The sequence below is a fragment of the Branchiostoma floridae genome, chromosome 5, assembly GCF_000003815.2.
Source record: "Branchiostoma floridae strain S238N-H82 chromosome 5, Bfl_VNyyK, whole genome shotgun sequence".
Classification (NCBI taxonomy): Eukaryota; Metazoa; Chordata; class Leptocardii; order Amphioxiformes; family Branchiostomatidae; genus Branchiostoma; species Branchiostoma floridae.
In genome coordinates this window covers 18,843,162-18,865,244 of record NC_049983.1, presented here as the reverse complement: position 1 = coordinate 18,865,244, position 22,083 = coordinate 18,843,162, and the positions used below count along the sequence as shown (strand labels likewise).

The 22,083-nt window shown below is 39.5% G+C and overlaps 2 protein-coding genes across 2 annotated transcripts; one reads left to right on the top strand and one right to left on the bottom strand.

The window, feature by feature from the left end:
• Positions 1–603: 603 nt before the first annotated feature.
• LOC118415219 lies at positions 604–9,348 on the bottom strand. The gene is made up of 6 exons (XM_035819618.1): positions 8,987–9,348; positions 7,190–7,395; positions 4,619–4,650; positions 3,970–4,006; positions 3,409–3,538; positions 604–3,022 (listed from the first exon to the last, which is right to left on the bottom strand). The coding sequence occupies exons 1-6, from the start codon at positions 9,096–9,098 to the stop codon at positions 2,829–2,831; spliced, it is 711 nt and encodes a 236-aa protein (XP_035675511.1). The 5' UTR covers positions 9,099–9,348; the 3' UTR covers positions 604–2,828.
• Positions 9,349–9,544: 196 nt separating this feature from the next.
• On the top strand, positions 9,545–22,068 carry LOC118415218. Its single transcript, XM_035819617.1, has 11 exons — positions 9,545–9,980; positions 12,276–12,362; positions 14,878–14,940; positions 16,234–16,312; positions 16,785–16,870; positions 16,999–17,052; positions 17,451–17,555; positions 18,077–18,188; positions 18,877–18,979; positions 19,443–19,594; positions 20,545–22,068. Exons 1-11 carry the CDS (start codon positions 9,906–9,908, stop codon positions 20,634–20,636), a joined length of 1,008 nt encoding a protein of 335 aa, XP_035675510.1. The 5' UTR covers positions 9,545–9,905; the 3' UTR covers positions 20,637–22,068.
• The last annotated feature ends 15 nt before the right edge of the window (positions 22,069–22,083 follow it).

Sequence of the window (22,083 nt, the reverse complement as noted above, 5' to 3'; positions counted from 1 at the left end):
GCTGTTGAGCTGAAACTATAGAATCAAATGTCGCCATTTACATGTACCTGTATGACCATACCACAGTTCCCAAGGTTTGATAGTGTTAAATAATGTTTCCCAAGGTGGGAGCAAATGTAAGCAGTGCTGGTATTGTAAGGCCAAAATGCAACAACATCGTACACAAAATACCAGGCCTGTTTCTGTATCTTGCCATTTGTAGTTGAAGTGCAAGGAACATGATGGGAAATGGTGAAATCGGCAGCCAAGAAATGCACTAGTAGTAACCACAAGAAATGTGGAAAATGTGCCCAGCAAGAGAAGCATTATTCTTCCCCACAAGGAGGCAGGGAGGCCATTCTGACGAAAGGCAAAGGCACAATTTCAAAATGTTTGCTCTGAAAAGAGGAAGATTCTTTGACAATCATGGTGAAGAATTGCTGCATGTAAACGGGAAGACAAATTAAACATAAAGCTGAAGAAATGAAAATATATTTCATATTTCAGCATTCACCAATGTAAAATTGTAAATTGAAGTGCTTAATATGTGTGGTTGAACTGTGAATGGCAAACATTGAAGAGCAATCATGACAAGCAACAAAGACCATGCATACTGACAAAATGTATTGAAAAAAAATCAATTTTTTAATACATTTAAACACCTCATTCATGACAGCATTATACCATAAATTTACAAAAACAAAGTTATCTAAATAAAAGTAAGACAAATTTTTGGTACAGAATGTTGCAACATGACAAGATTAAAAAAACAAAAAACTTGACAGTGTTTTTAATGTTAAACCAACTTCATAATGTAAGTAGATGCTGATATAACAACACTGTCAGAAATATTCTCCATTCATACAAATTGATATGCCACAATATGGTTTGGCAGATAGGCAATATAGTTACGTCAGTTTCCTTTTGGTTTGATGAGAATTATGGTCTTAATCACTAGAATTCATAATTGGAAGTGGTCTAATCAATCATTAGACCAATCATCGGTCTCATGAACATGTGATCTCAATATCGATTTACATTGAATATTCAAGAGCCAATTTTGCTCTGTTTCTTATCGAAGCAGCACACTTTTCCATAAATATAATATTGGCCACTAGTAACATTTGTAAAATAATTATAAAATTTTAAGAGGCAATTGACAGTTGTTGCAGCCCCTGAGAAATGATGATACACTAGTCTGCTCCAAACAATAGAAAATAGTCACTGTGAGGGTACCCTAGATTTGTGAAACCCAAGGCTCTACACTGGTTAGTGGAACACATTCACACAGATGAACCACCTACGTATTAGGCTAGTCAACATTTTAGAGATTTTGGAAATTTCTCTAAAGGCACTAGGGGTGGGTACCGATACAAACCATTTTTTCTTGCTAGACTGGTCAAGAAAAATCTGACCTGAAAAAATCAGTGGACCAGATGTTGAACCGATTTGAAGATGAACAGATTATACCGTTAGGCGTTCACGTGATTTGGGGCTTACAGGTCCAAGAAAATAAAATAAGTTGATGGTCATTTTTACCAAGTTTCCACAGTCAAACCTTGTCTACAACGGAGGCAGTAAGTGTTGTTTACATGAAGATAAGGATTTGAAAACGCCAAGGAACGTTCGATACTCCACCAAACAGAGTCCTTTGTAGCAAAATTGACCATTGTTTTGAATATCCCCCAATCACAAGTTTAAACAGATAATTAGGTTCAGGTCTGGACGGGACTGGACCTGATCCTCTGGATCTGGACTGTACCTGAACCTGAATTTTCTGTACCAGTACCCACCTCTAAAAGGCACACAAGATTCCTCAACAGAAAAGTGTGACTACTGGTAGCTCATATTGGAAAAAAACAGCTCAATGGGATACATATATGACATATTCTTTGACTAGTCTGATATGAGAGAACAAAGGATATGGCAAAATTCATGATCAGTATGTGCTCAGTGATAACATGAATAAATTTTAACTAACCCCACTTAAAATACACAAAACCCCTTCTCTATACATTTGAAATACTGTTTTGTTAGATGACACCACACAATCTCTATCTAAAAGGGTGAGGATTAAATAGGTGGTACATTTCTGCATCAGAAATTGCATGTCTTTTTGTGTTTTAAACAAATTTGCAAAGATTTTATAAATATCTGAGCACCACTGCACCTTCTACTATTTCAGTACTTCAAGAATTAGACAGTAAAATTACAATTTTCACAAGTCAAGCTTCCATCATCACTTCAATATCAACATTTACAGCTGGCTTCTATCATACTGAGTAATTGTTAAATATAAAAGCTGCATCACTGAATATTCCAAATCCAAAATCTTAATCCGACACTCCATTTTTTTCATATTGAATATTATGCCGAGTGATATACATATTTCTATTTCTTTGTAGAAAAATTCTAACAACACTGTACCTACAACACTAGCTTGTAATAAATTCTTAGCCTCTTAATGAAGTTTGTCATGAAAAATGATAATCTGATGTAACATTCCTCACTAAGTACTCTGACCATTTTTGTTTCAAACTATCAGTGCCACTTATAATAAGTTGGTTCACTGTTAGAATTACACATGTGCATTGTGGGTAATATGTCAAAATTGAAGGTTCCTGAGACCCTAATATAGTTGGGGTCTTCACCTTTGATCCCATGCATGTGCAATCCAAACTGTGAACGGCTTATTCAAAATCACACCGAGAAGTGCTTGCTGCACCAAGGAGTATTTTTCATGATGAAAGCTCCTTGGCAAAGTAATTAATTCACAAACAGTTGGTAAAAGCTACTTTTCATGGCTTGTAAAGAAGGCAAGAAGTGACAGCTACCAGGTCTGTCTTCCCTCACTGGGAGAACAACAGAAACACGACAACCAACATGATGAGGAGACTTCTCCATGCAGGTAAGAGTCGGGTGAGTCCACTCGTGGGGGGTGGTCTGGTCACAGGGTTGTTGACATGGTTTGGAGGGATGATGTTCCCCAGGGTGTTGGGGAAGTCTGTACCTGTTCTGTCAAAGCACCATTCTTCTGGGTCCTCTGCATGATGAATAAAGACATCACAGTAACATTTAGCTTCAGTGACCAACTGTTATTTGGGGAACAAATGAAGCAAAAACCAAAGCCTCTAAAAATAATGTAACTCAAGACTTAGCCTGGATACCAGACCCCAGCCCAATCTCAAAAATATCTATCTATCGATAGATACTTTTGAGATCGGGCTGGGGTCTGGCATCTAGGCTACTTAAGACTTCTTTTAGGATAGATACACTTTAAAACAATACAAATCAAAACATACTTCATATGTGATGTTACATATCTGCAAAGTATTTTGATGGAGATATTACTGACGAATCTACAAATTTATCAAATGAAACAGCCTTGAAGATCAAGATATTTCCATCTTCTTAAAAGAGACTCCTTACCGCCTTCAGGGCTGACAGTGAACCTGTACCAAAAGTTGATGTCACCAGCCTCACACCCAGTCTTGCAGTAGAACTCAAAGTTGACCGTGTTTGCGCTGGCTTCTTGACATAGGTTGATTGTCCCACTGGCCTGTTTTGCACATAAGACTTCATTTTAACCATCAACATTTTGAAACAATGAACAATGTCTGAGGGTACCCAATTACAAATCTTGGCTTGAGAAATGATAGATAAAGGAATACTCTACTGATAATCTTTTATTGCTGTAGAAAAACTTTACTGAGACGATAACAGTGGAAGTCATGTATATGTAGTACAAGTATATTAAGTTCTCAGATTTTTAGATAATAATTTGACGTATTAATGATCTTCTTTTATATGCAGTCAACTTACATTTTCATATGTAGCCTGGTTAAATCACACTTATAGCAGCCAGTGCAACTTCAGAAGGAAACCGTTACAGCAATGGACAGTGGTGTTTGTGTAACACAGGCAAGTTCATATGCATGTGAGTGTATGTATTGTCTGATCATTAAAAGAGCTGTAAGACAAGGCACTTACACAGTTGTCAATCTCTGTCTGGGTACTGTCTCTCACACTGAAAAAAAAACAACACATATTGTACAGCTAAACTGGTGCTCCCAACCTACTCACTTTACAAGGCAAAGTCTAGATTTTAACCTGTACATTTCTGAAAATCACCCTAAACCACAAGCAATCCTAAGAAACAAATTATCACAGCATGTAAGCAGTTCTTGTAAAGCAGTAGGCATTGGTTTAAAGTTTAGCAGCCTGAGGCTGAAGTCCTGACCCATCTGTCAGATGTTAAAACCCAGGTCTCCATGCAGTAGACCAATCCAATAGCCCCACCGCCATCGCCAAAATGTAGAAATACAAGACAAAAACACAAAAATGCAAATATTTGATGTGCATATGCAGCAATTCTCTCATACGTCAAACTGCTAATTTCCATGCTTTCATAGGTTGTACTTCTAATTGAGATGGACAGTCGGGATCAATTTATGCAATACTGTCACTGCACATAAACCCTGGCTGACACTGGTTCAACTATCCAAACAGATACAACTGATGCTAATAACACAGATGAAACCTCCCAATTACTTGCAACTACTCCTAAACTTCATAACACTGCTTCTACAAGCTTGATAAACTCATAACCAGAGATGTGCATAAAAAGCTTTGCACTCACCAAATGTCCAGGGTTGCTGGTACAGTTTGTACCTGTACAAAAGACATACTTTTTTTTAGACACAACTGTTAACATCACATCACACACTCATAGTCTGATACACTAGGACCTTAATACATATGCAGTTGTATTACACCAAGAAAACTTGATTACCAGTAAATGTAAGAGGTTGTTCTTGCTTTACTTTCCTGGTATCTTGCTTTACTTTCCTGGTAGTATTAGAATAGAGAAATCCCTATCAGTTTTTCTTTAATTTTGAAAGACAAAAAATGTAAACACAGTTTGCTAATTTAGGAAGTACTCAAACAGCAAGTTACACTAGCCTGGATCCCAGGCTTAAGTCACACATTCAATGATTCACGTCCACATCTGAGAGCTAGTCTGTACATGGGGGAAATTACACCCTAACTCTATTTGTATTAGACTATTACTATAACATATAGTATAAGCTTCAGATCTAACCTTACTATAAGCTTCAGATCTAACCTCCAGCTACCTACAATCATCATCATCATTACAGGCGGTAAACTGACTTTCCATTTGTTCTCGAGGCTGGACCAAAGGTCACATCGATTTCTTTAATCTTTACATTTCCAATTTCCATCATTTCTCCTTTTACTGCAGTTATAAAACTATAGTGCAAGTAAACACTTTATTTACCCTGCCTTGGTACCCAAGTAACAAGCCAAGATGTGTACAGGACCTCAACTATTAGCCAAGACTTGAGTAATGACTGCACTTTAGCTTTACTTGTAATCTGTGCAGTTTCTATCCAAAGAACTTTAAAGGCTTGTTAAGTTGTATTTTCAGTTTAAAGGCAAGGTGCAAAATCAAGTTGAAGTTGTTATGTTAGGAGTCCAAAACTTCACAACTCTTTGTCCTGGAACAGCAAAATGCATTCAGAAACTTTTATAGTCACCCTGTCAGGGCTTTAGCCAGCGTCCGTTTTTCCGTCAATTGACGGAAATTTGCTGCGTGTGACGGAAAAAAATTTCAACCAATCCGTCAACCTTGACGGAAAAAAAAATCGTTGATTGAAGCAAGGAGGCCAAGTTGAAAAGAGGGAAGCTACGGCTTGGGGACGCCCGGACAGCCCATTGTCGGAAAGCCACACACTGTTTGTTTTGCTATTGTCATGATTGTTGACGATTGTGTGTCGGCACCCTTTCGCATACGATAATCTCATTAAAAACCCGTTTTTCAAGGTCTCACTCCAAGAACAGTGCATTCTACGAACTTTGTTTGGAATCTTGACACTCATCAAAACCTAACTTGTACAATAGCGTGCCGGGGCTGGCGGCCGTACAAATTATTTTCGCTCGCCCAGCCGCGCTGCTTGCGACAACGCAAGGTGCCATTCGCAGCTAAACTGAACCGGCACATCATGCTATCCACAAATAGTTTGATCAAAAACATAATCTTTAGGATCTAAAATGTTGCACGGTTCTCTTCAGCGGGAATTTTGTTTTTGTTTTGACGAGAAAACGCTAATTTTGCAGCGACACAGATGAGATACCCACGCCACGTTGTTGTTGGCACACTTCCGGGTTAATTGAACGCCAAAATTCCCCCAAATGCACCATAAATCCGTACATGAATGCATGTTTTCTCAAAAGAGTCTTTGAGTAATTGTGTTCTTAATTAGAAAATTGTCGTGTAATAGAAAAATATAGCGTTCTCCTGCCTTTACAAATGTAACATTTTCAAACAAATAAAATATTTGAACGCTGGTGCAGGCGGTGCATCGTGGGTCGGTATCCATAGCTTTACCAATCAGAGCGCGGGATCTGAGGAGACGCCCCTCCAGATGTTACGATCAACCAATCAACAGTGCATATTGAGAATATGTAATGTTAGATTTGCATACCCCGCGAGTTGATTTTAGCGCCGAGTTTTTGCGGGGAAAATGCAAAGAAACAATGTTTTACTGTTCAGTGAATTACAAAACGTCAGCGTGGTGTCATATTTTCTCCCATTGACAACATTTATATCGGACGAGGTAGACATTTTTGCAGTCAATGACGGAAATTTTTACGCGATGACGGAAAAAAAAAGATTCTTGACAGGAATTTTCCGTCAATGGGAATTGGCTGACGGAAAAAAATCTCGAGCTGGCTAAAGCCCTGCACCCTGTTCACCAACAACAGCAGTTACAAAGGTAGCAACCTGAGACCTAGTCTTGTGATATCCATGGCCATTTTCCATGTGGACAAGAACAACAACAACAATACAAAGACAATATATATATAAATTTGTTTACATAACTTTTAAAAAGAGAGAAGAGATGCTATAGATTTTAGATGATATAAAATGTAACCTCTTTACACCTCTACTCTAGTTATCTAACTCAATGCATTTTATGTTGGACAAGAATACAGGCTTTTCATTGACGTCATACTAATTAGAATTTGAATCCTCTGATGACCATGTTGGCGGGTAATGTTTGGTTAACAGACGTATGCTGTGATCCAACATGGCGCAGATGACATCAAATGAAAAGCCTGTATATGCAATATCATAATAATAAGATCATAATTGTCATCGTCATTATAAATACATTGTCTGTTTTACCATGACTTCCACCCTCCTCCCTGACCCTGCGGTCCCTGTGACCCTGATGCAGGGGTTGGGTTGGTTGGCACCCAGGTAGTAGATGATGCCGCTGTCGTACCCCAGGGGTCGTGCCCCAGGGGTGGTGATGCTGGAGTAGTTCCTGTCGTACTGAGCCTCTGGTACAGGAACAAAGTCTTTCTGTGGACTGCAGGCTGCTCCGACTCCTACGATGGGGGTGAGATAGATTCATGTAAAAATGCTCACATGTTCCCATGACAATGAGTAACACAGTAGAAGGGAAGAGAAGTTCTCAGTTGAAAAAATGCTGCAGTACAGTAGTCATATAGAAGGAAGATATCTTTGCAGTGCTGTTGTAACAGTGGGGTTCAAGGACTGAAATCTGGGCCACCAGATCATTAGTCTGTGTAACATAATCTCTGCTGTCAGGGGCTGTAACGGACCCCTCCTCGTAGAGGGATGGAGGATGGGAGGATAGGAGGCTACCAGATCATAATTAAACCAAGACGCTAAACCCACTACGCTAAAAGGCTGACATGGTTAGTTTAGCAGTCCTTCAATTTCACTGTTACACTGTGAATTGACAGTGGAGAGGTTACCAAACTACACATAAGATCCCTGGCCCTGCAATTGTTTCATGATTTTCAGGAAACTGAATCATCCTACAGCACATTGTCAAGGAAGTAAGACTTGTCCATTAAAGTTTCTCTTGGTCTAACACAAGCTAGTCTCTCCTTTGTCTTCTTTGGCAGGCTTCCATGGGGGTGTCCCATCTCCCTATAACCACCCTGGGGTAATCAAAAACCTTACATATAGTAGTGATAGTACTTAAAATCTTAAATAGATACTCCCACTCTCCCCCTGAAAACACTAACAATGCTGTGAAGGCTCATTCCAAAAATACACCAGTCTGTGGGATTATTGGCAAAGACACCTTTTTCATTCAGACTCACTGGTTACCTGTTTGTTGACATTGTTCCTGTGATACACATGACTTCACTAAAACATGACTAATGCCCTTTTGAGTAGCCACTACAAAGAAACAGTCCTCCATGGTTGGATTATATGCATTCTTGTTTTGTAAAGATGGATCTGTTTTTGACCAGTAGATCCCCTGCTACACTGGACAAACCAGTTTCCTTTTGTTCCATCCAACAATTGTCAAAATCGGGATTTTAAACTATATTGATACTGATAATCATATCTCAGATATATGGTCTTCAGGTGACAAAAGCTTATCAATGCACAATTCTACAGAGACACTCCCAGCTAGTAACATTGCAGTAATTGAATTTCCACCCGTGACAGTCCCAACATACTAGTAATGATGTCATAAAACTTTAAGTACACTACAGAAAAAAACAACTGCTGGTGATAAAATCGACAAACTGATGAACACCGGAAGTCTGACATTTCCAACCACAGATAATGACTAAAAATGAGACTCCTTTGTGTTGGGAGGATGTGAAGGAATGTCGGTCGTTTTGCCTTGTCATGGGACCAAATAGGTGACACCAAATTGTACAATTTCTTTGCTGGAACCGGTATTTTCAGTGTCTGTGTCCTAAGAGAGTTAATTAACAACCATCTATCGTCATCTGAGATCAAAGGGCTCAATTACATGTCATGACTACACCACAGGTCACCGTTCACAAAAAAGTTTACATTGATCGATCCAGTAGTGCCTGTATTTATAACACTGGACCACAATTGATAAGTAGATCATCGATTCTAAGCGTAATATATATCTAATTCTTAAATTCGTAATTTGCGTAATTTGATTACCAAATGTCTTACCTGGAGAGAGGCCACAGGACATCAACACTACGCAGCAGACCACAGCTTGCCACCCAATCAACTGTAGCTGCGAAGCCTGGTTGTTCTGAATGTTGACTTTTGTCTTCGCCATCTTCACCACTCCTTTTCCCAAAAACTCTGCGGTCTGAAAACCTTACCGATTAAATCAGGGTGATCTCAATATCTTCAAACAGTTAGGCAACGATTTGGAAATTCATAAAACGCGGACTCCCCCGGGATTAGGTGAGGACGAACAGCGCAGGATGTGACAACAGTCGTGACTTCAAAATCATCGCACCACCCCGAGAAACCCGGAAGTATCCTAATAGCTGACCACCGTTTTGTGCCTTTCATTATGTAAACAAATGAGAAAATAAGGAAATTGAAATACAAAAATGCATCACAAATACTGTAAATATATTAAGTAATAATAGTTTTAAAGTTTTATAGCAATATTTTTCAATTTTTTGCCATAAAAGTGACAATTTGTCTAAATATATGAGCAGGCACTTATATTTCCGCTACAGACATCCGTCTGGGTCTCCGGTGTAATATACACGGGAACGAGGCGAAACAGATGGATACACAGGGTGAGTGAGTGAAGATGTTTCACCAGGAATGGCCGCTGTTCTCTGCGACATAGCTACCACTTCACGGAACTGTGGCTCCTACAGAATGTAGGAGAAGGCGGCGAGCTATCTTTCTATCTGCTGGTATCGACGAAACGCTTCGATTGTTCGCTTACGTTCGCCAAATGATGGGTAAATAGGGCTTAGAGCTCGGACGATCTCCCGCAAGGGTGTGCAATCCATTGATCTTTTGTTGTGTTGGTGGGAGTCGAACCCGCGACTTCCAGTCCAGTGGATGGGAGAGGGGGATCTGAGAAGCTTGCAGTCATTTCTCTGTTCAGGCGGGCTGGATGGAGCGGGAGGGCAAGGTGCAGTTTCTGCGGCATCACCAGGGCAGTGTGCGAGGGGTAGCCTTCTGTCCCAGGGTGAGTAGTCATTATGCAAATGAACCCGAAGGACATGCTTGCACAGGTGATTGGGGACCCATTGTTTGTATACAATGTAATGTTAATTGCCAAGTAACTGGTAGCATACAGTGAATTTAAAATCACATAAGGGTCATTGTTATGAACATTGGTATGAATCATTCGATCATAATATTATTATTATTATGAATATTATTATTGGTAAATCTATCATCTGTATCTGCTACTCATGTTATTAACTTATAAACGTTAACATAATTTAATATATTTGAGACTAAAATCACTGGCCTACAACACGAACCATTCAACGACACCTTTGCAAAATGATCCATCCTAACCAATTATGCCAACGTCTATGTTGTATTTTGTATTGCGTCGTTAATGTGACTTGCACATGCTATTAAAGGTTGATGTTAGAACCATTTCCAGCGCTTTAATGATGAATCTATGTAAAAAATGACATCTGAAAATTCTTCGATCATAAATATGTCACTGTTTATTAGCTCATCAGAATTCAAGATCAATACATGTGTACCTTGAAATGTTCCCAAGTAGGTCAGCATATATTTCCGTTATAGTACTTATAAATCATTTGGAATCCATTCCATTTCGACTTGTCTAGTGGTGTATTAGCTTCTTTACCACAGCACACAGACAAGGAAACGTTGGATCATAATAGACGGGCTAGTGGTTAATATGTTATAAATTGTTCAGTATGATTGAGGGGTAACATTAGAGGCCAGTATAGAGGTCAGGTCATACTTCCACATGTTTTGGAAAAACTGAATCAACAAATTTTGTCAGGTTGCCAGGCAATGGCACCAAGGTAACGTTACTGTAAATTCATCCGTATTCCTAGTTACTTAATTTTGTGGTAGTACTAGAAGATCTGTAGTACCAATATAACCTCCTTGGTTGTATGTAATTGTCACTTCGCATGTTGCAAATTTACAGTCGAAAGATCACCAGGAAAACTGCAAGATAAAACCTCTGCAAACATTTCAATATTTACAGTACTCGCTATTTAGGACTGCCATGCACATGATCGTAAATGTATATCCAGAGCAGAGCAGTGGTGCACTTGCCCTAGTTACCCATTTCCAAGACGATCTTCCCTACATAATAAAAATGTCAGTTACCCAAGCCATCATTACACTAAAAGTAGACAGCTACTGATGTGCTTCTTGACATGGCATCTAGTAACAGAAAACATTAAAAAGATATGTCTAATTCACAAGTTAAATGTTGTACAGCACATTGTTTTCGATACTCTTCTGACTGGAGCCCAAAGAATACTTGTATGTGGATGTATGTTATTGCCCTGGCAAGAATGTATGACAACCCAGGTTATTGACCTCAATTATTTGTACCCAACACTGCTGAATGCAAATCAACGGTCAGGAAACTATATTTGACTTGCATTTGCATTATTATACAATTCTATATTGTATACACAACAATTTTTTCATTGATGTAGGGTTCCAGGGGACATGTCCATAGACAACAACATCTTTAGAATATGACACATAGAACTGGCATTGACCTGGAGTTGACCCTCTGATATATCAGGTTGCAGTATAAACAAAAACACAATGACCAGACATACTGTAAATCTAAAAATGATTGCAGTGGTTTTGTTTAAAAAATTTGTAGTTTTTGCTTTGACCTCTCCCGCCATTTTGTGGTGGTGCAAGTATATATGCATTTCCAGCATTTGTGTCTTCTGTTCTTCTATGGAAACCAAGTGGCTGGGTACATTGCAGAAGTTTGACTTTTACGGACACTTTGACTAGAGACTCCGGTATACACTTTGATAATTTAGAGCAAGCTATAAACATCAGATAGGGGCCTTTGGGGTGAAATCTGTACTTGCCTGGTTCCGACCGCTGGTCGATGATGTATGTATGTATCACAAAAATTGAAGAAAAACTGTTCTACAGAATTTGAACATACCTTTTGTATGTTTGCAGTGTGAAACTGCAGACATACATTTTGTTAATCACTGCAATTTTAGTACAGATTTATCATGATGTACAACTTGGTCCAACACAACAGTCATTACCAAATGGCGCTGACTCATGATGAGATGTCAGTTGCAGTGTTGAAATGTTAAGTGTTGAAATTGAAAGGCCTGTTATAACTCATCAACATATTTTTAGATATTAGCAACTCATGTAGTTACACTGTTTTGTATGTACATGTAAAAGCTGCCACACATTGTATCCTTTACGGTTGTTCTGCAATAAAGTTCTATTCTAAGATTCTCATTCTATTCTATGTTGTTACTCCCTGCAGGATCGGTACCTGTTCTGCTCTGGTGCGTACGATGGGAAAGTCAACCTGTACTCGGCGCAGAAGGGGGACCTCCTCCATACATACAATGTAAGACAGTCTGCCAAACAAATAATCTGCTTATTCTTAACTTGAAAGTTCATCTGTATAGGTAGAAGTAATTCTTGGACTGATTAAACTGTAATATCCAACATAAAAATTGGACTCGCCCAAATTTTCTACTGAACATCACCAGTCTTTGTCAAGGAATGAACAATCCACTGCTGTTGTGACGTCAAGGTGGACGCCATAGACTTCCTGCAACCTATGATCCACTGCTCACTGAGTCACGTGTTCTATCTACATAACGTGACGTCACGGCAGCAGTGGATTGTTCATTCCTAGACAAAGACCGGTGCTGATCAGTCAAAATTTAGGTAAGTCCAATTTTTGTGTTGGATATTACAGTTGAATTAGTTCAAGAATCTGCTTATTTACTCTGCGTGTGGAGGTTTGTGTTCTTGTGTGTCTGTAGTTGTTTGGATACACTGTCAGTAGAGTGGCAGGAGGTGAGTGACATGGTGTCACTGAAAAGGTCAGACTTGAACGATGAGGGTAGTGACAGGAAATTGAGTTCAGAGGTAGCAGAACTAGTCATTTATCAGAAATTATAGACATTTCATGTTATGAGGCCAATGGAAGAGGCTACTAAATCTGGGGTAGGTACTGTTTTTAGTTTGTCTCGCTGTACTAGTCTGTAGGTTTTTCCATATAGGTCTGCAATCAGTATGATAGGAAGGACTGGTTTGTTAAAAGCTCCTTGATTGTAGCTATAGCTTTGATAGGCACTGTGTAGAAAGAACCACTATAATACTGTCCCTAAGGCCTGGGAAAAAAAATGTTGTGTTTCCTGTTTCCCTACCTTCCCTAGAAAAACCTGCCGACCCTAGACTTTTTTTTGGGTGGGCAGTAGAGTCACATAGCTTCCAGTTAAAATTTTTATTCAGCCTGCTTCCTATTGAAGTAAGAACAGTCTGCTTGTCCTATCTATTGTGCACAAAATCAAAGTTTGACATCGAAAGACAAGTGTCCTCATGCATTTCAGTTTCCTTTGTTCAACTGTATTGTAATATGTATCACTAGATTTTTGGCTAGCCTAAAAAAAATTACAAAAAAAAAAAAGATATCCCCTACCTACCGACCCTAATTTTTTCATTTTTCAGGACTGAAACAGGAAACACAACATTTTTTTTCCTAGGCCTAAGCAGCGATTAGGCTTCGGCTTTTTTTTCATCCTTTGAGGTATTTTGTCAGCCTTTCTATTTTGTTAGCTTTTTCTCATTGTATTTTAGGTAAATATACGTCAAGAAAAACTGACAAAGGTAGAAAAACAGACAAGACACCCAAAAAGATGTCTAAAATATGTCAGAGCGTAATCTTCGCTCAGAGAGGACCATTATTTCACAGCTTCCCAATTATCCCCACTGTCAGGTGCGTGTTCTTGATATGACATGTTTTGTAGTGCACGAGGTGCTGAGGGGAATGTCAACTTGGTATAAGAATCATAGCGTGTCTGACCTTGCAGACTGAACTAATGGCTTTTGAAGGTCAAACGTCTGTTGTAGCACACTGATGGGTTGTTGATCATTCAGTACCTCACCAAACAGTTGAATCCTAACAGAGTAACCATCTGTGTTTACCATGTATTTTTCTGTCTTGGTTACAACATTTCCCCATTGTTTTTCCTGTTTAAAACTAAATTCAAAAGCATAAGGTTCTAAACCAAGGTGAAAGGGCAGGACATTTTGACCTGTTGGGCAAAAAAGGTCCCAGGCCAGCTGGTGCCTTTGTTAATGTCTGGCTACCTGGGCACCCTAGCAATCTGCTATTAGAGTTAATTGCACTCTATGCGTAAGAAGGATGTTTGAAATAATGATTAACGTGCTGCAAATCACAGTAATTTGGTATGGCAAAATTTTGGCAGTTTGGAATTAAAAGCAAATTGGTATTTTTTGTTGTTATAGATTTTCCAGATCATATGATGTATGCCAGGGTTCTAGCTAGTGCATTTTAGCGTAGTGGGCCACTACGTTAAAATTTGTGACCCCTACGCTAAAATAAGGGCCACTACACTAATTTTTAACAAGTGTAGTGGTGCTTTGCAGTCATTTGCTTGTTCAACAATGACTAATCAATGTCTGAACAATGAAAAATGATGATATGCCACTCAAAACTGACCCCAAAATCCTAACTTTTAACTCTACATCTTCAAATCTCACCGTGGAAGGACCAAGACCCCCCTTCCACACCAATCTCCTGATTAGTCACTTCGCTACCATGCCATTCCCACTACGCTAAAATAAAATCCTGGCTAGAACCCTGTATGCTTATGTTTGTATTACATAAAGTTATGGTGATTGTATGGAGTCAAAACTAAATCACTGGGTTCAGCAAATTGAAATACTGTGACTGCACATATTGCACTCTACGATACATTTGAGCATTCTGTCTATATGGATTATGAGGAATTAAAATGAGAGATTGCGCCCTATGTTAGGGGGCTTGTAGATGTACACACACCTTTAAACCTGTGCTTATTACATGTATTTATGTATCCATCTTCCAGATCACAACCTTGAGTCTCGCCAGGAATATCAATGCTGTCAGGTTTACCAGTGATGGCTGCAGGGTGAGTCAGAACAATCTGTCATAACAATGGTATACTAGAAAATGGAAATATAGAATGATTGATTCATCATGGCAAATTTGGTATAACGTTAACGTTAGTTCACCTTTATCCGTAGTTTGAAAATAGGGTATTTGGGGGTCGTTAAGTGGATGAAAGGTACTTTCACATTGCAATATTTTGAAAATGTTGACATTTGAAACCCACATCGTTGACCTGAAATCTCTGAATACCCAGTTTTTTTAAACAATGAATCTAGGTCACCCCACGTTTTAAGGTGAACTTGTTTGTTTTAGATTTCTGAAATATATTCCAACAAACACACGTATAAAGACCAGCTTGTCTTGTAAAATTCATCTCAAAGGAAAGCAGGTTTTATAAAGCTGTAATGTTTTAATGTTGTTGTTGTCCTCTTAGTTATTACATATTGCCAGCAGGGTTCAACTCTGCAATGATATGTTATTCCCTGTTCAGGATTAACACTGGTCCATTTGCATGTATTACCTCTTCTTAAGAAGTATATCATTATTTATCGAAATCTCCATATTTCATAAGTGAATCATTTACCACTGGCTCCAAGGCACCACACAACAGCATGACGTTATTAACACTTTCATTTGTGGTACAGCTGGATATTGAATTCCAATAACATAGTATTGAATTCTAATAAACAAGAGGAAGAATGGCTTCTTGGTTGATATTGCCTTATGAACATGCTGACAGCCTGAGGGCATTTAAGTAATTTTCAAAGAGAGAATTCTCACATCTATGGCCTTGTACAGTAGCAGCAATGTTTGCATGTCTCTTAACCTTGTAACATTGTAGCTAACTCTTACATTGCAAGAAAACTTGTACAATGTACATTGATAGGAAATATTATATTCAGTACATCCACATACTTAATATGGTTGTATATTGCTCAATATCTTATTGTCAAACAAATACATCTTCAGATGCCAACTAGGATAGCCTGGATCACTTTATGCCCCTGCCCCCATAAGCTTTCATAACTTAGCTGTACACTTAGCTGTACTGTGGAGTCCTGTATTTCTCCATAGTGTGTGGATGGGAGTTGTATGATCTCTGTCTGGAACTGTTCCATTGTGTTAGCTCCCACCGGATTAGCTTGCTTGTCACCAGGCACCAGGTCAGGGTGTTGCAAGCTCCTTTCGCCTTAGTCTCCTCCAGTTCTCCTCTGCCTGATCTTTCCAGTAAGTCTAGGGAAGTCGCCATAGAGTTTAACATCTACCCGTGAATGCTAGCCACCGTTGATTGATGATCGACCTTTTGTCACAGATCTTGGCGACCACGACAGCGAGGAGGCTGGCTATCATCGACGTGGAGAGCGGGGAGCAGCTGGGCTCGTACGACAGCTGTAAGTTGGTTCTGTTCGGTCATACTCCGTTACACTGGGAAGGTGACTAATAATATATATACAACACTGAAACTAAGCACAAGTTGGAATAAGAATTTGAAAGTATTTTGGACCACTTCAGATGGAGAAAGATGATCTTTAAAAAAAAAAGAAAGAAAGAAAGATGAGGAAAGGTAATGATTATCCCCAAAAGTCAATTACTAGAAAAAGGAAAATACTGCTAAGCCTAAGAGATCAAGAAATCAAACTGAAGTCTAAGTGAAAGGGATGTGTATATATTAGGAGAGCACTCCCCAAACTTCTGATGGTAGACAAGGTACCTGTCAGATTGGAGTGGGGGAATAAAGCCAGTTTATTGTTCAAGCTCAACAGGTTAGTAAAATGTTGGCAAAATTTGAGTAAATCCAAAATAGCCACTTAATCGTGATGTTTCAGAAATCTTATACCTGTATTTTTTTCCTGACTTTTACAGGTGCCTTTAATGGTCGTGATCGTACAGGACTGGCTGCAGACCCCACCAATCCCAGCATAGCTCTGTGCTGTACAGTGAATGGCAAGGTAGGTCTTGTTTCTTGCACTATAAAAGTCTACCTGGCCATGTGATGGGCCTCTGAATGTGTTTAAAAAGCTGAATTATAGTACATTTATTATCAATTAGTAACTGTTTACCCATCCCTTTCTTTCAGGGTGTGACGGTGTTTGACCTGAGAATGCCACTCCCACTGGACTTCATCAATGATGTAAGTTGGGTTTCCTTTTGCTTCTTCTGCTTTCATGAACAATGAAATCAGTGCTGTCTCCAGGATAAGTCCTTCTGTCCTGGGGCAGAAATTTGCTTCTTTGGAGGGACAAGAATTTTGCCCCATCTGTCCAAAAGCATCTAATGTATTTTTGTATGCTTAAACTAACAGACTTAACAACAAAATTCAACAACATGAGGTTAACAATGAGTGGGGCAGAACAATGAGTGTGGAAGAAAAAAGTTTGAAGTGGAAGACAGCCCTGCAAGAAGTACAAAAAGCTTGGTTGTTATATAACTGTCTTGATAAGTTGCAGAAGTTCATGAGATAACATTTTCTTTTCACCAGTATTTTCTTTTGTTGTTGCTATGGTAACTGAGATGTTGTTGTTTTCCCAGCTCCATGGCAACATCATCCGGGACCTGACCTTCCTCCATGACAGCTGGCCGTGGTGCAAGGGGCAGTCTGCCTTCCTGTCTGTGTCTGTGGACGGCACTGCTAAAGTAAGGAAGCTATGGAACAACTTCAGTTGCACTGGGGAGGGGTGTTCAACAAACCAACAATTGTGAAGATGATGTAAAATCATTTGATTTGATGTATTGCTCATTTCATTTGATGTATTGCCTTGAAGGCAAAGGGTTACTCTACCCCAGAAGCAGGTGTTATTTTTCAATGGACCACATCTTTATTCTTTATTCTTGATCAAGATCAACCAAATTTTGTAAGATTTCACTACATATTAACAAAGATATAGACTGTTCCTGATCCTGTGATCCTGTAACTGAATGCAGACCCATGTTCTTGCTCATGCATCCCTACTTGATATCTACGTAGGGGTTACAATGGAATAATTGATTCAGGTCCATTTTTGGTAACAAAATAGGAGAATTACATTGTTAAAGCTTCAAATTGATGAACAAAAAACTCTTCACCCTCACTGAAAAGTTATTCTCTCATTCCCTAAAGCTGATAGGTAGTCAGAAGTTTCCCCAACTTACTAAATATAAATGTTTATGTGTTCCAGGTGACAACATTAGATGGTAAAACCCTGCAGACTGTAGACTGTGGGTCCTGTCTGCACAGTGCTGCACCCACGCCTGAGATATACGGGTCCATGGCTGACGACGGCTTCTACAGTATGTCTATTTGTTTCTTTGTTTGATCTGTATAGCAGGTTAATGTGACACACCAGTTTAACAGGTTAACTGCCTTTAAGTGTGACACACTAGTTTAACTGCCTTTAGGCGTAACACATAAGTGTTGTACAAGCTGCGTAAGACCAGACTGTAAGGTTTGATCCAATCACATCAGGATGGATTCATACTCTTCTCAATGAGTGAGATGGGATCTTTAACTTGCATGGGATGTGGCTCTCCTTAAACACAGGATGTCCGGCCTTTCGTCCCATCCAAGAAGACGTCCCAAGTCAAACTAATTTTCACCTGAGTCAACAGAGGAAGTGGGATTGTGTGGCAAAACTGCAGGGCATTTGCCCAGAATCCAGACATTTTGGGTTCGAATCCTGTCATGCTACATGCTTCTGATTTTCCTCTCTCCGCCCAGGTGTAAAAGATGGGTTACCTGTCTTTGGTTGGGGAGGTTTGGCAGTGGTAGGAAAGGGATGGGGGGGTCCTACCACCCAATACCATGCCCTAGACACAGTGGATAACGCACTCTCCCTACTGCCTCAGAAAGGCTACGGGACCACCTTTACTTTTTTAGAATAGGTGTAAAGTTTATTTCTTATGGGCACAACATTGGGGTCTTGTAGTCAACAACGCCAGCCACTAGACCACATTTTGATGTCATGACCTCCCTCTCCAGGCCTGATCATGCTGGGAGGAGACTCCATCTCTGCCTATGTCCCGGAGGTGGGCATTCAGGAACTGCTGCAGGAGCATGGGGAGGCTCCCGTCTGGAAAATCAGGTCGGTGGAAAAACATCCTCTTTCAGTACCTTCTCTCGTTATAACATTTCAACAAGTGATAACATGGCAAGTAGCATTAGCCAGCGAAAGGGTATGTCAACCCGTAAGGGGCAGTATAACTACGTCGTGTGTAAACATGTGCGAACATGTGTGATCATGTCGACCGAAGATGATGATGATGATGAGCATGACAAGTAGCATTTCAGTCAATGATAGCATGGCAGTCAGTAGTTTGAGTATGGCTGTACATCTCTCAAGTATTTGCATTTTTCTGTTTTTCTGTTACATAATTATCTACGTTTTGACAGAGGTCGCAGGACTATTGGATACCTATTCCTCTATTTGAATTTTACACAAACCAGTTCACTTCATGATGTCCTTTGTCATATTCTTGACTCCAAGACTACAAAGATGACACTTATTCTTTGCCAATTTTCACTCCCATTTTCCACCACCTGCACAGGTATACATCCAATGGCAGTATGTTGTATTCTGTCTGTGACAATGGGATGGTGCGGAGGTATCGCAGGTATCCGGACCATCACGAGTATCTAGGCGAGGTCTTCAGGCACAAGAGTGACATAGAAGACATGGACATATCAGCTTATGATGAATGTATCCTTTTCTTTACACAGCTCATTGGTGCCATTTGAGTACTTTCAATTAAACTACATCATGATTGTTATTGTTGTTTTGTGTATTATCAGGAGTTTCAAGATTTTATTTTTTAAAAAAAGGTTTGGGGTAAAAGCTTTATTGCAGCCAGTAGAATCTTTTTGTGAGAGGCCCTTTGTGATTTACTTGTAGTATTTGTGTTGGGTAAAATTTGCCGTACAGTCAAACCTGCCTATAGCGGCCACTCAAGGGACTGGAGAAATATGGCCACTATAGACAGGTTGCCACTATAGAGAAAATGTTGATCAATTGACCATGAGCAAGCTACACATGATTTCAGTTCCCACTTATCGATTGGTAAATTTACCGACAAAGACTTGCACTTTAATGCTCAAGGCATGCATACCTTTTGCTACCGCCTAAATGACCCTGTCATGAACTCCAAGTCCTCGCAAACTACAATTTCAAACTCGGTGCAGGATAACATAAGGCTGCAGTATGGTTGCAATGGGCAGTGTTTCTGTATCAACGGGACCAGAAATCGTGTGGCCGTGGCCGCGTTGGACAGATGGCCGCTAAGCCTGTTTCTTAATCATTACGAATCCAAGGGACCGACAAAAAGTGGCCACTATGGCCAGGTGGCTGCTATGCAAAGGTGGTCGCTAATCCAGGTTTGACTGTACTTAGGTTATCGTTTTAAAGATATAAGTCTACACTTATGCTCAATCTTAATAACCATGCATATTTCTCACAATCTTCAGGTATGAGGTAGCTTACAGTTCCAAGTGGGCATGTGCAGTGTGATGCATTGTGGTTGAAGGTCAAAGTTTAAGGCCCTGGCATGTAGGGAGTTAAACTTTGACCTCTGCACATGTGCGCTTGGAACTGTGGACTGGCTTATTACTACATGTGCAAACATGTTGTATATTTCCTTAACCTACCCTCACCAGATCTAGTCACAGCTTCCAAAGATCGCACGGTGGGCTTGCTGAAGCTTGGAGCTCCCAATCACGGTGTGACAGAGTATGCAGAACTGACGTAGTGATGGTGCAGTCAGAGCTCCCTTCTCAACTTACTCTTGTACAAAACCCCACCACCACTTAATGATGACAGCTAGTGGTTCTTTAGAAAATGCTGGCCCAAGAACAGTCTCTTTTGAGCATCCATTGAAGATTTGAGAATTTACCAGGATACCAGTCAGCTTTTTTACCATCATTGAAGTCAGCCGAGACTTGAAATTGAATACCAGAAGTGACATCTAGTATGAAATTTAGAGGGGTAGTGTCTCAATTGGTCAGCAGTATTTAGTATAGGCAGTCCCTTGATTGGATAAAGTGTAAGACTTGATTGAAGCAGTGTGGAAGCTTTTTATGACACTCCAAACTCAGAGGGTGTGAAATGGGTGGGTCAGTGTAAATGTAAATGGAACCGGTTTTTACTAGTGATTCCAGTAGATGCAGCTATAGGGTGAGGTCAGAGTGATCAGAAGTTGAAAATAGAAACTGGTGGTACAGAAGTACAACTTGATTATATTGTTCTAGTGCAACCTGAAAGTATTGGTACTACACACTGGCTGAAGGATGGGCCTCGAACTCAAAAGGATTCCTACCGACAAACCTAGAAGTGTGCAATTCCGTCTGTTGTCATAGGTACGACTGAGAAGCCATCCACTTTTAGCCATGGACATTGGTGCCATTCTAGTCGTATTTTACTCATAAGTTAGAACGTTTTTGTCTACTATTGATTGTAAACAGATGGATCGTGAGAGAGTTAGCAGTATTTATTGAATCAGATTCAGAGGAGTTCGTGTTCAAACTGCTATTACGGTCTATATATTATAGTATAACCTTCTTGCAAAATGCTGTGTACATAGATCTGCTGTTTTTATGCTCTATATAGAAAGCAATGTCAATCATTGTTCCTGATCATGTATCATTGAAAGAATCATTCAGAATTTCACATCTAGAGGAAAAGAGTCTGTACAGAGTTTTGAAAATCTCCAGCAGTGCTAATATTACATATAGGGTCTTCAATCCCTTACTATTCAGTCATTGTATTGTAACCCTTTCATGAAGAACTAATTCTCACAGTTGATGAGAACTGTACATTTATGACAGTGAGGGTTGTTCCCATAGCAATTACATATATGACAGTGCAGACAATGTTATAGCATTACCATATGATTCACTTATCACATGTAACAACCTTCTTAGCACTAGCAGTCATTTCTTTCAACAACTTGATTTTATGTTCACATTGATATTTCGTACACTCAACTGACGTTCTCAAGTTAGAGGTTGAAAATATGAAGAACAGAATCTTTTAATCACTTTAACGTTACTACCATTTATCATGCTGGTTTCATCTTGTCAAAAGTAATTGATAAACCTGTGTAAAAAAATGAAACATGCATAATTCTGCTCTTGTATTTTAGATCAAGTACAACATTAAACCATGTTTTGAAGGCACATTCATGGTAGTGTATCATG

Excerpts from the sequence above, each read along its gene's own strand:
- LOC118415219 (XM_035819618.1), bottom strand. The coding sequence starts at position 9,098 with ATGGCGAAGACAAAAGTCAACATTCAGAACAACCAGGCTTCGCAGCTA. Across the intron at positions 7,396-8,986 it reads GTCCTGTGGCCTCTCTCCAG|GAGTCGGAGCAGCCTGCAGT; the intron begins GTAAGACATTTG and ends CCCCCATCGTAG. Across the intron at positions 3,023-3,408 it reads CACTGTCAGCCCTGAAGGCG|AGGACCCAGAAGAATGGTGC; the intron begins GTAAGGAGTCTC and ends TTCATCATGCAG.
- LOC118415218 (XM_035819617.1), top strand. The coding sequence starts at position 9,906 with ATGGAGCGGGAGGGCAAGGTGCAGTTTCTGCGGCATCACCAGGGCAGT. Across the intron at positions 16,313-16,784 it reads GCTGGGCTCGTACGACAGCT|GTGCCTTTAATGGTCGTGAT; the intron begins GTAAGTTGGTTC and ends TGACTTTTACAG. Across the intron at positions 17,556-18,076 it reads CTGTGGACGGCACTGCTAAA|GTGACAACATTAGATGGTAA; the intron begins GTAAGGAAGCTA and ends TATGTGTTCCAG.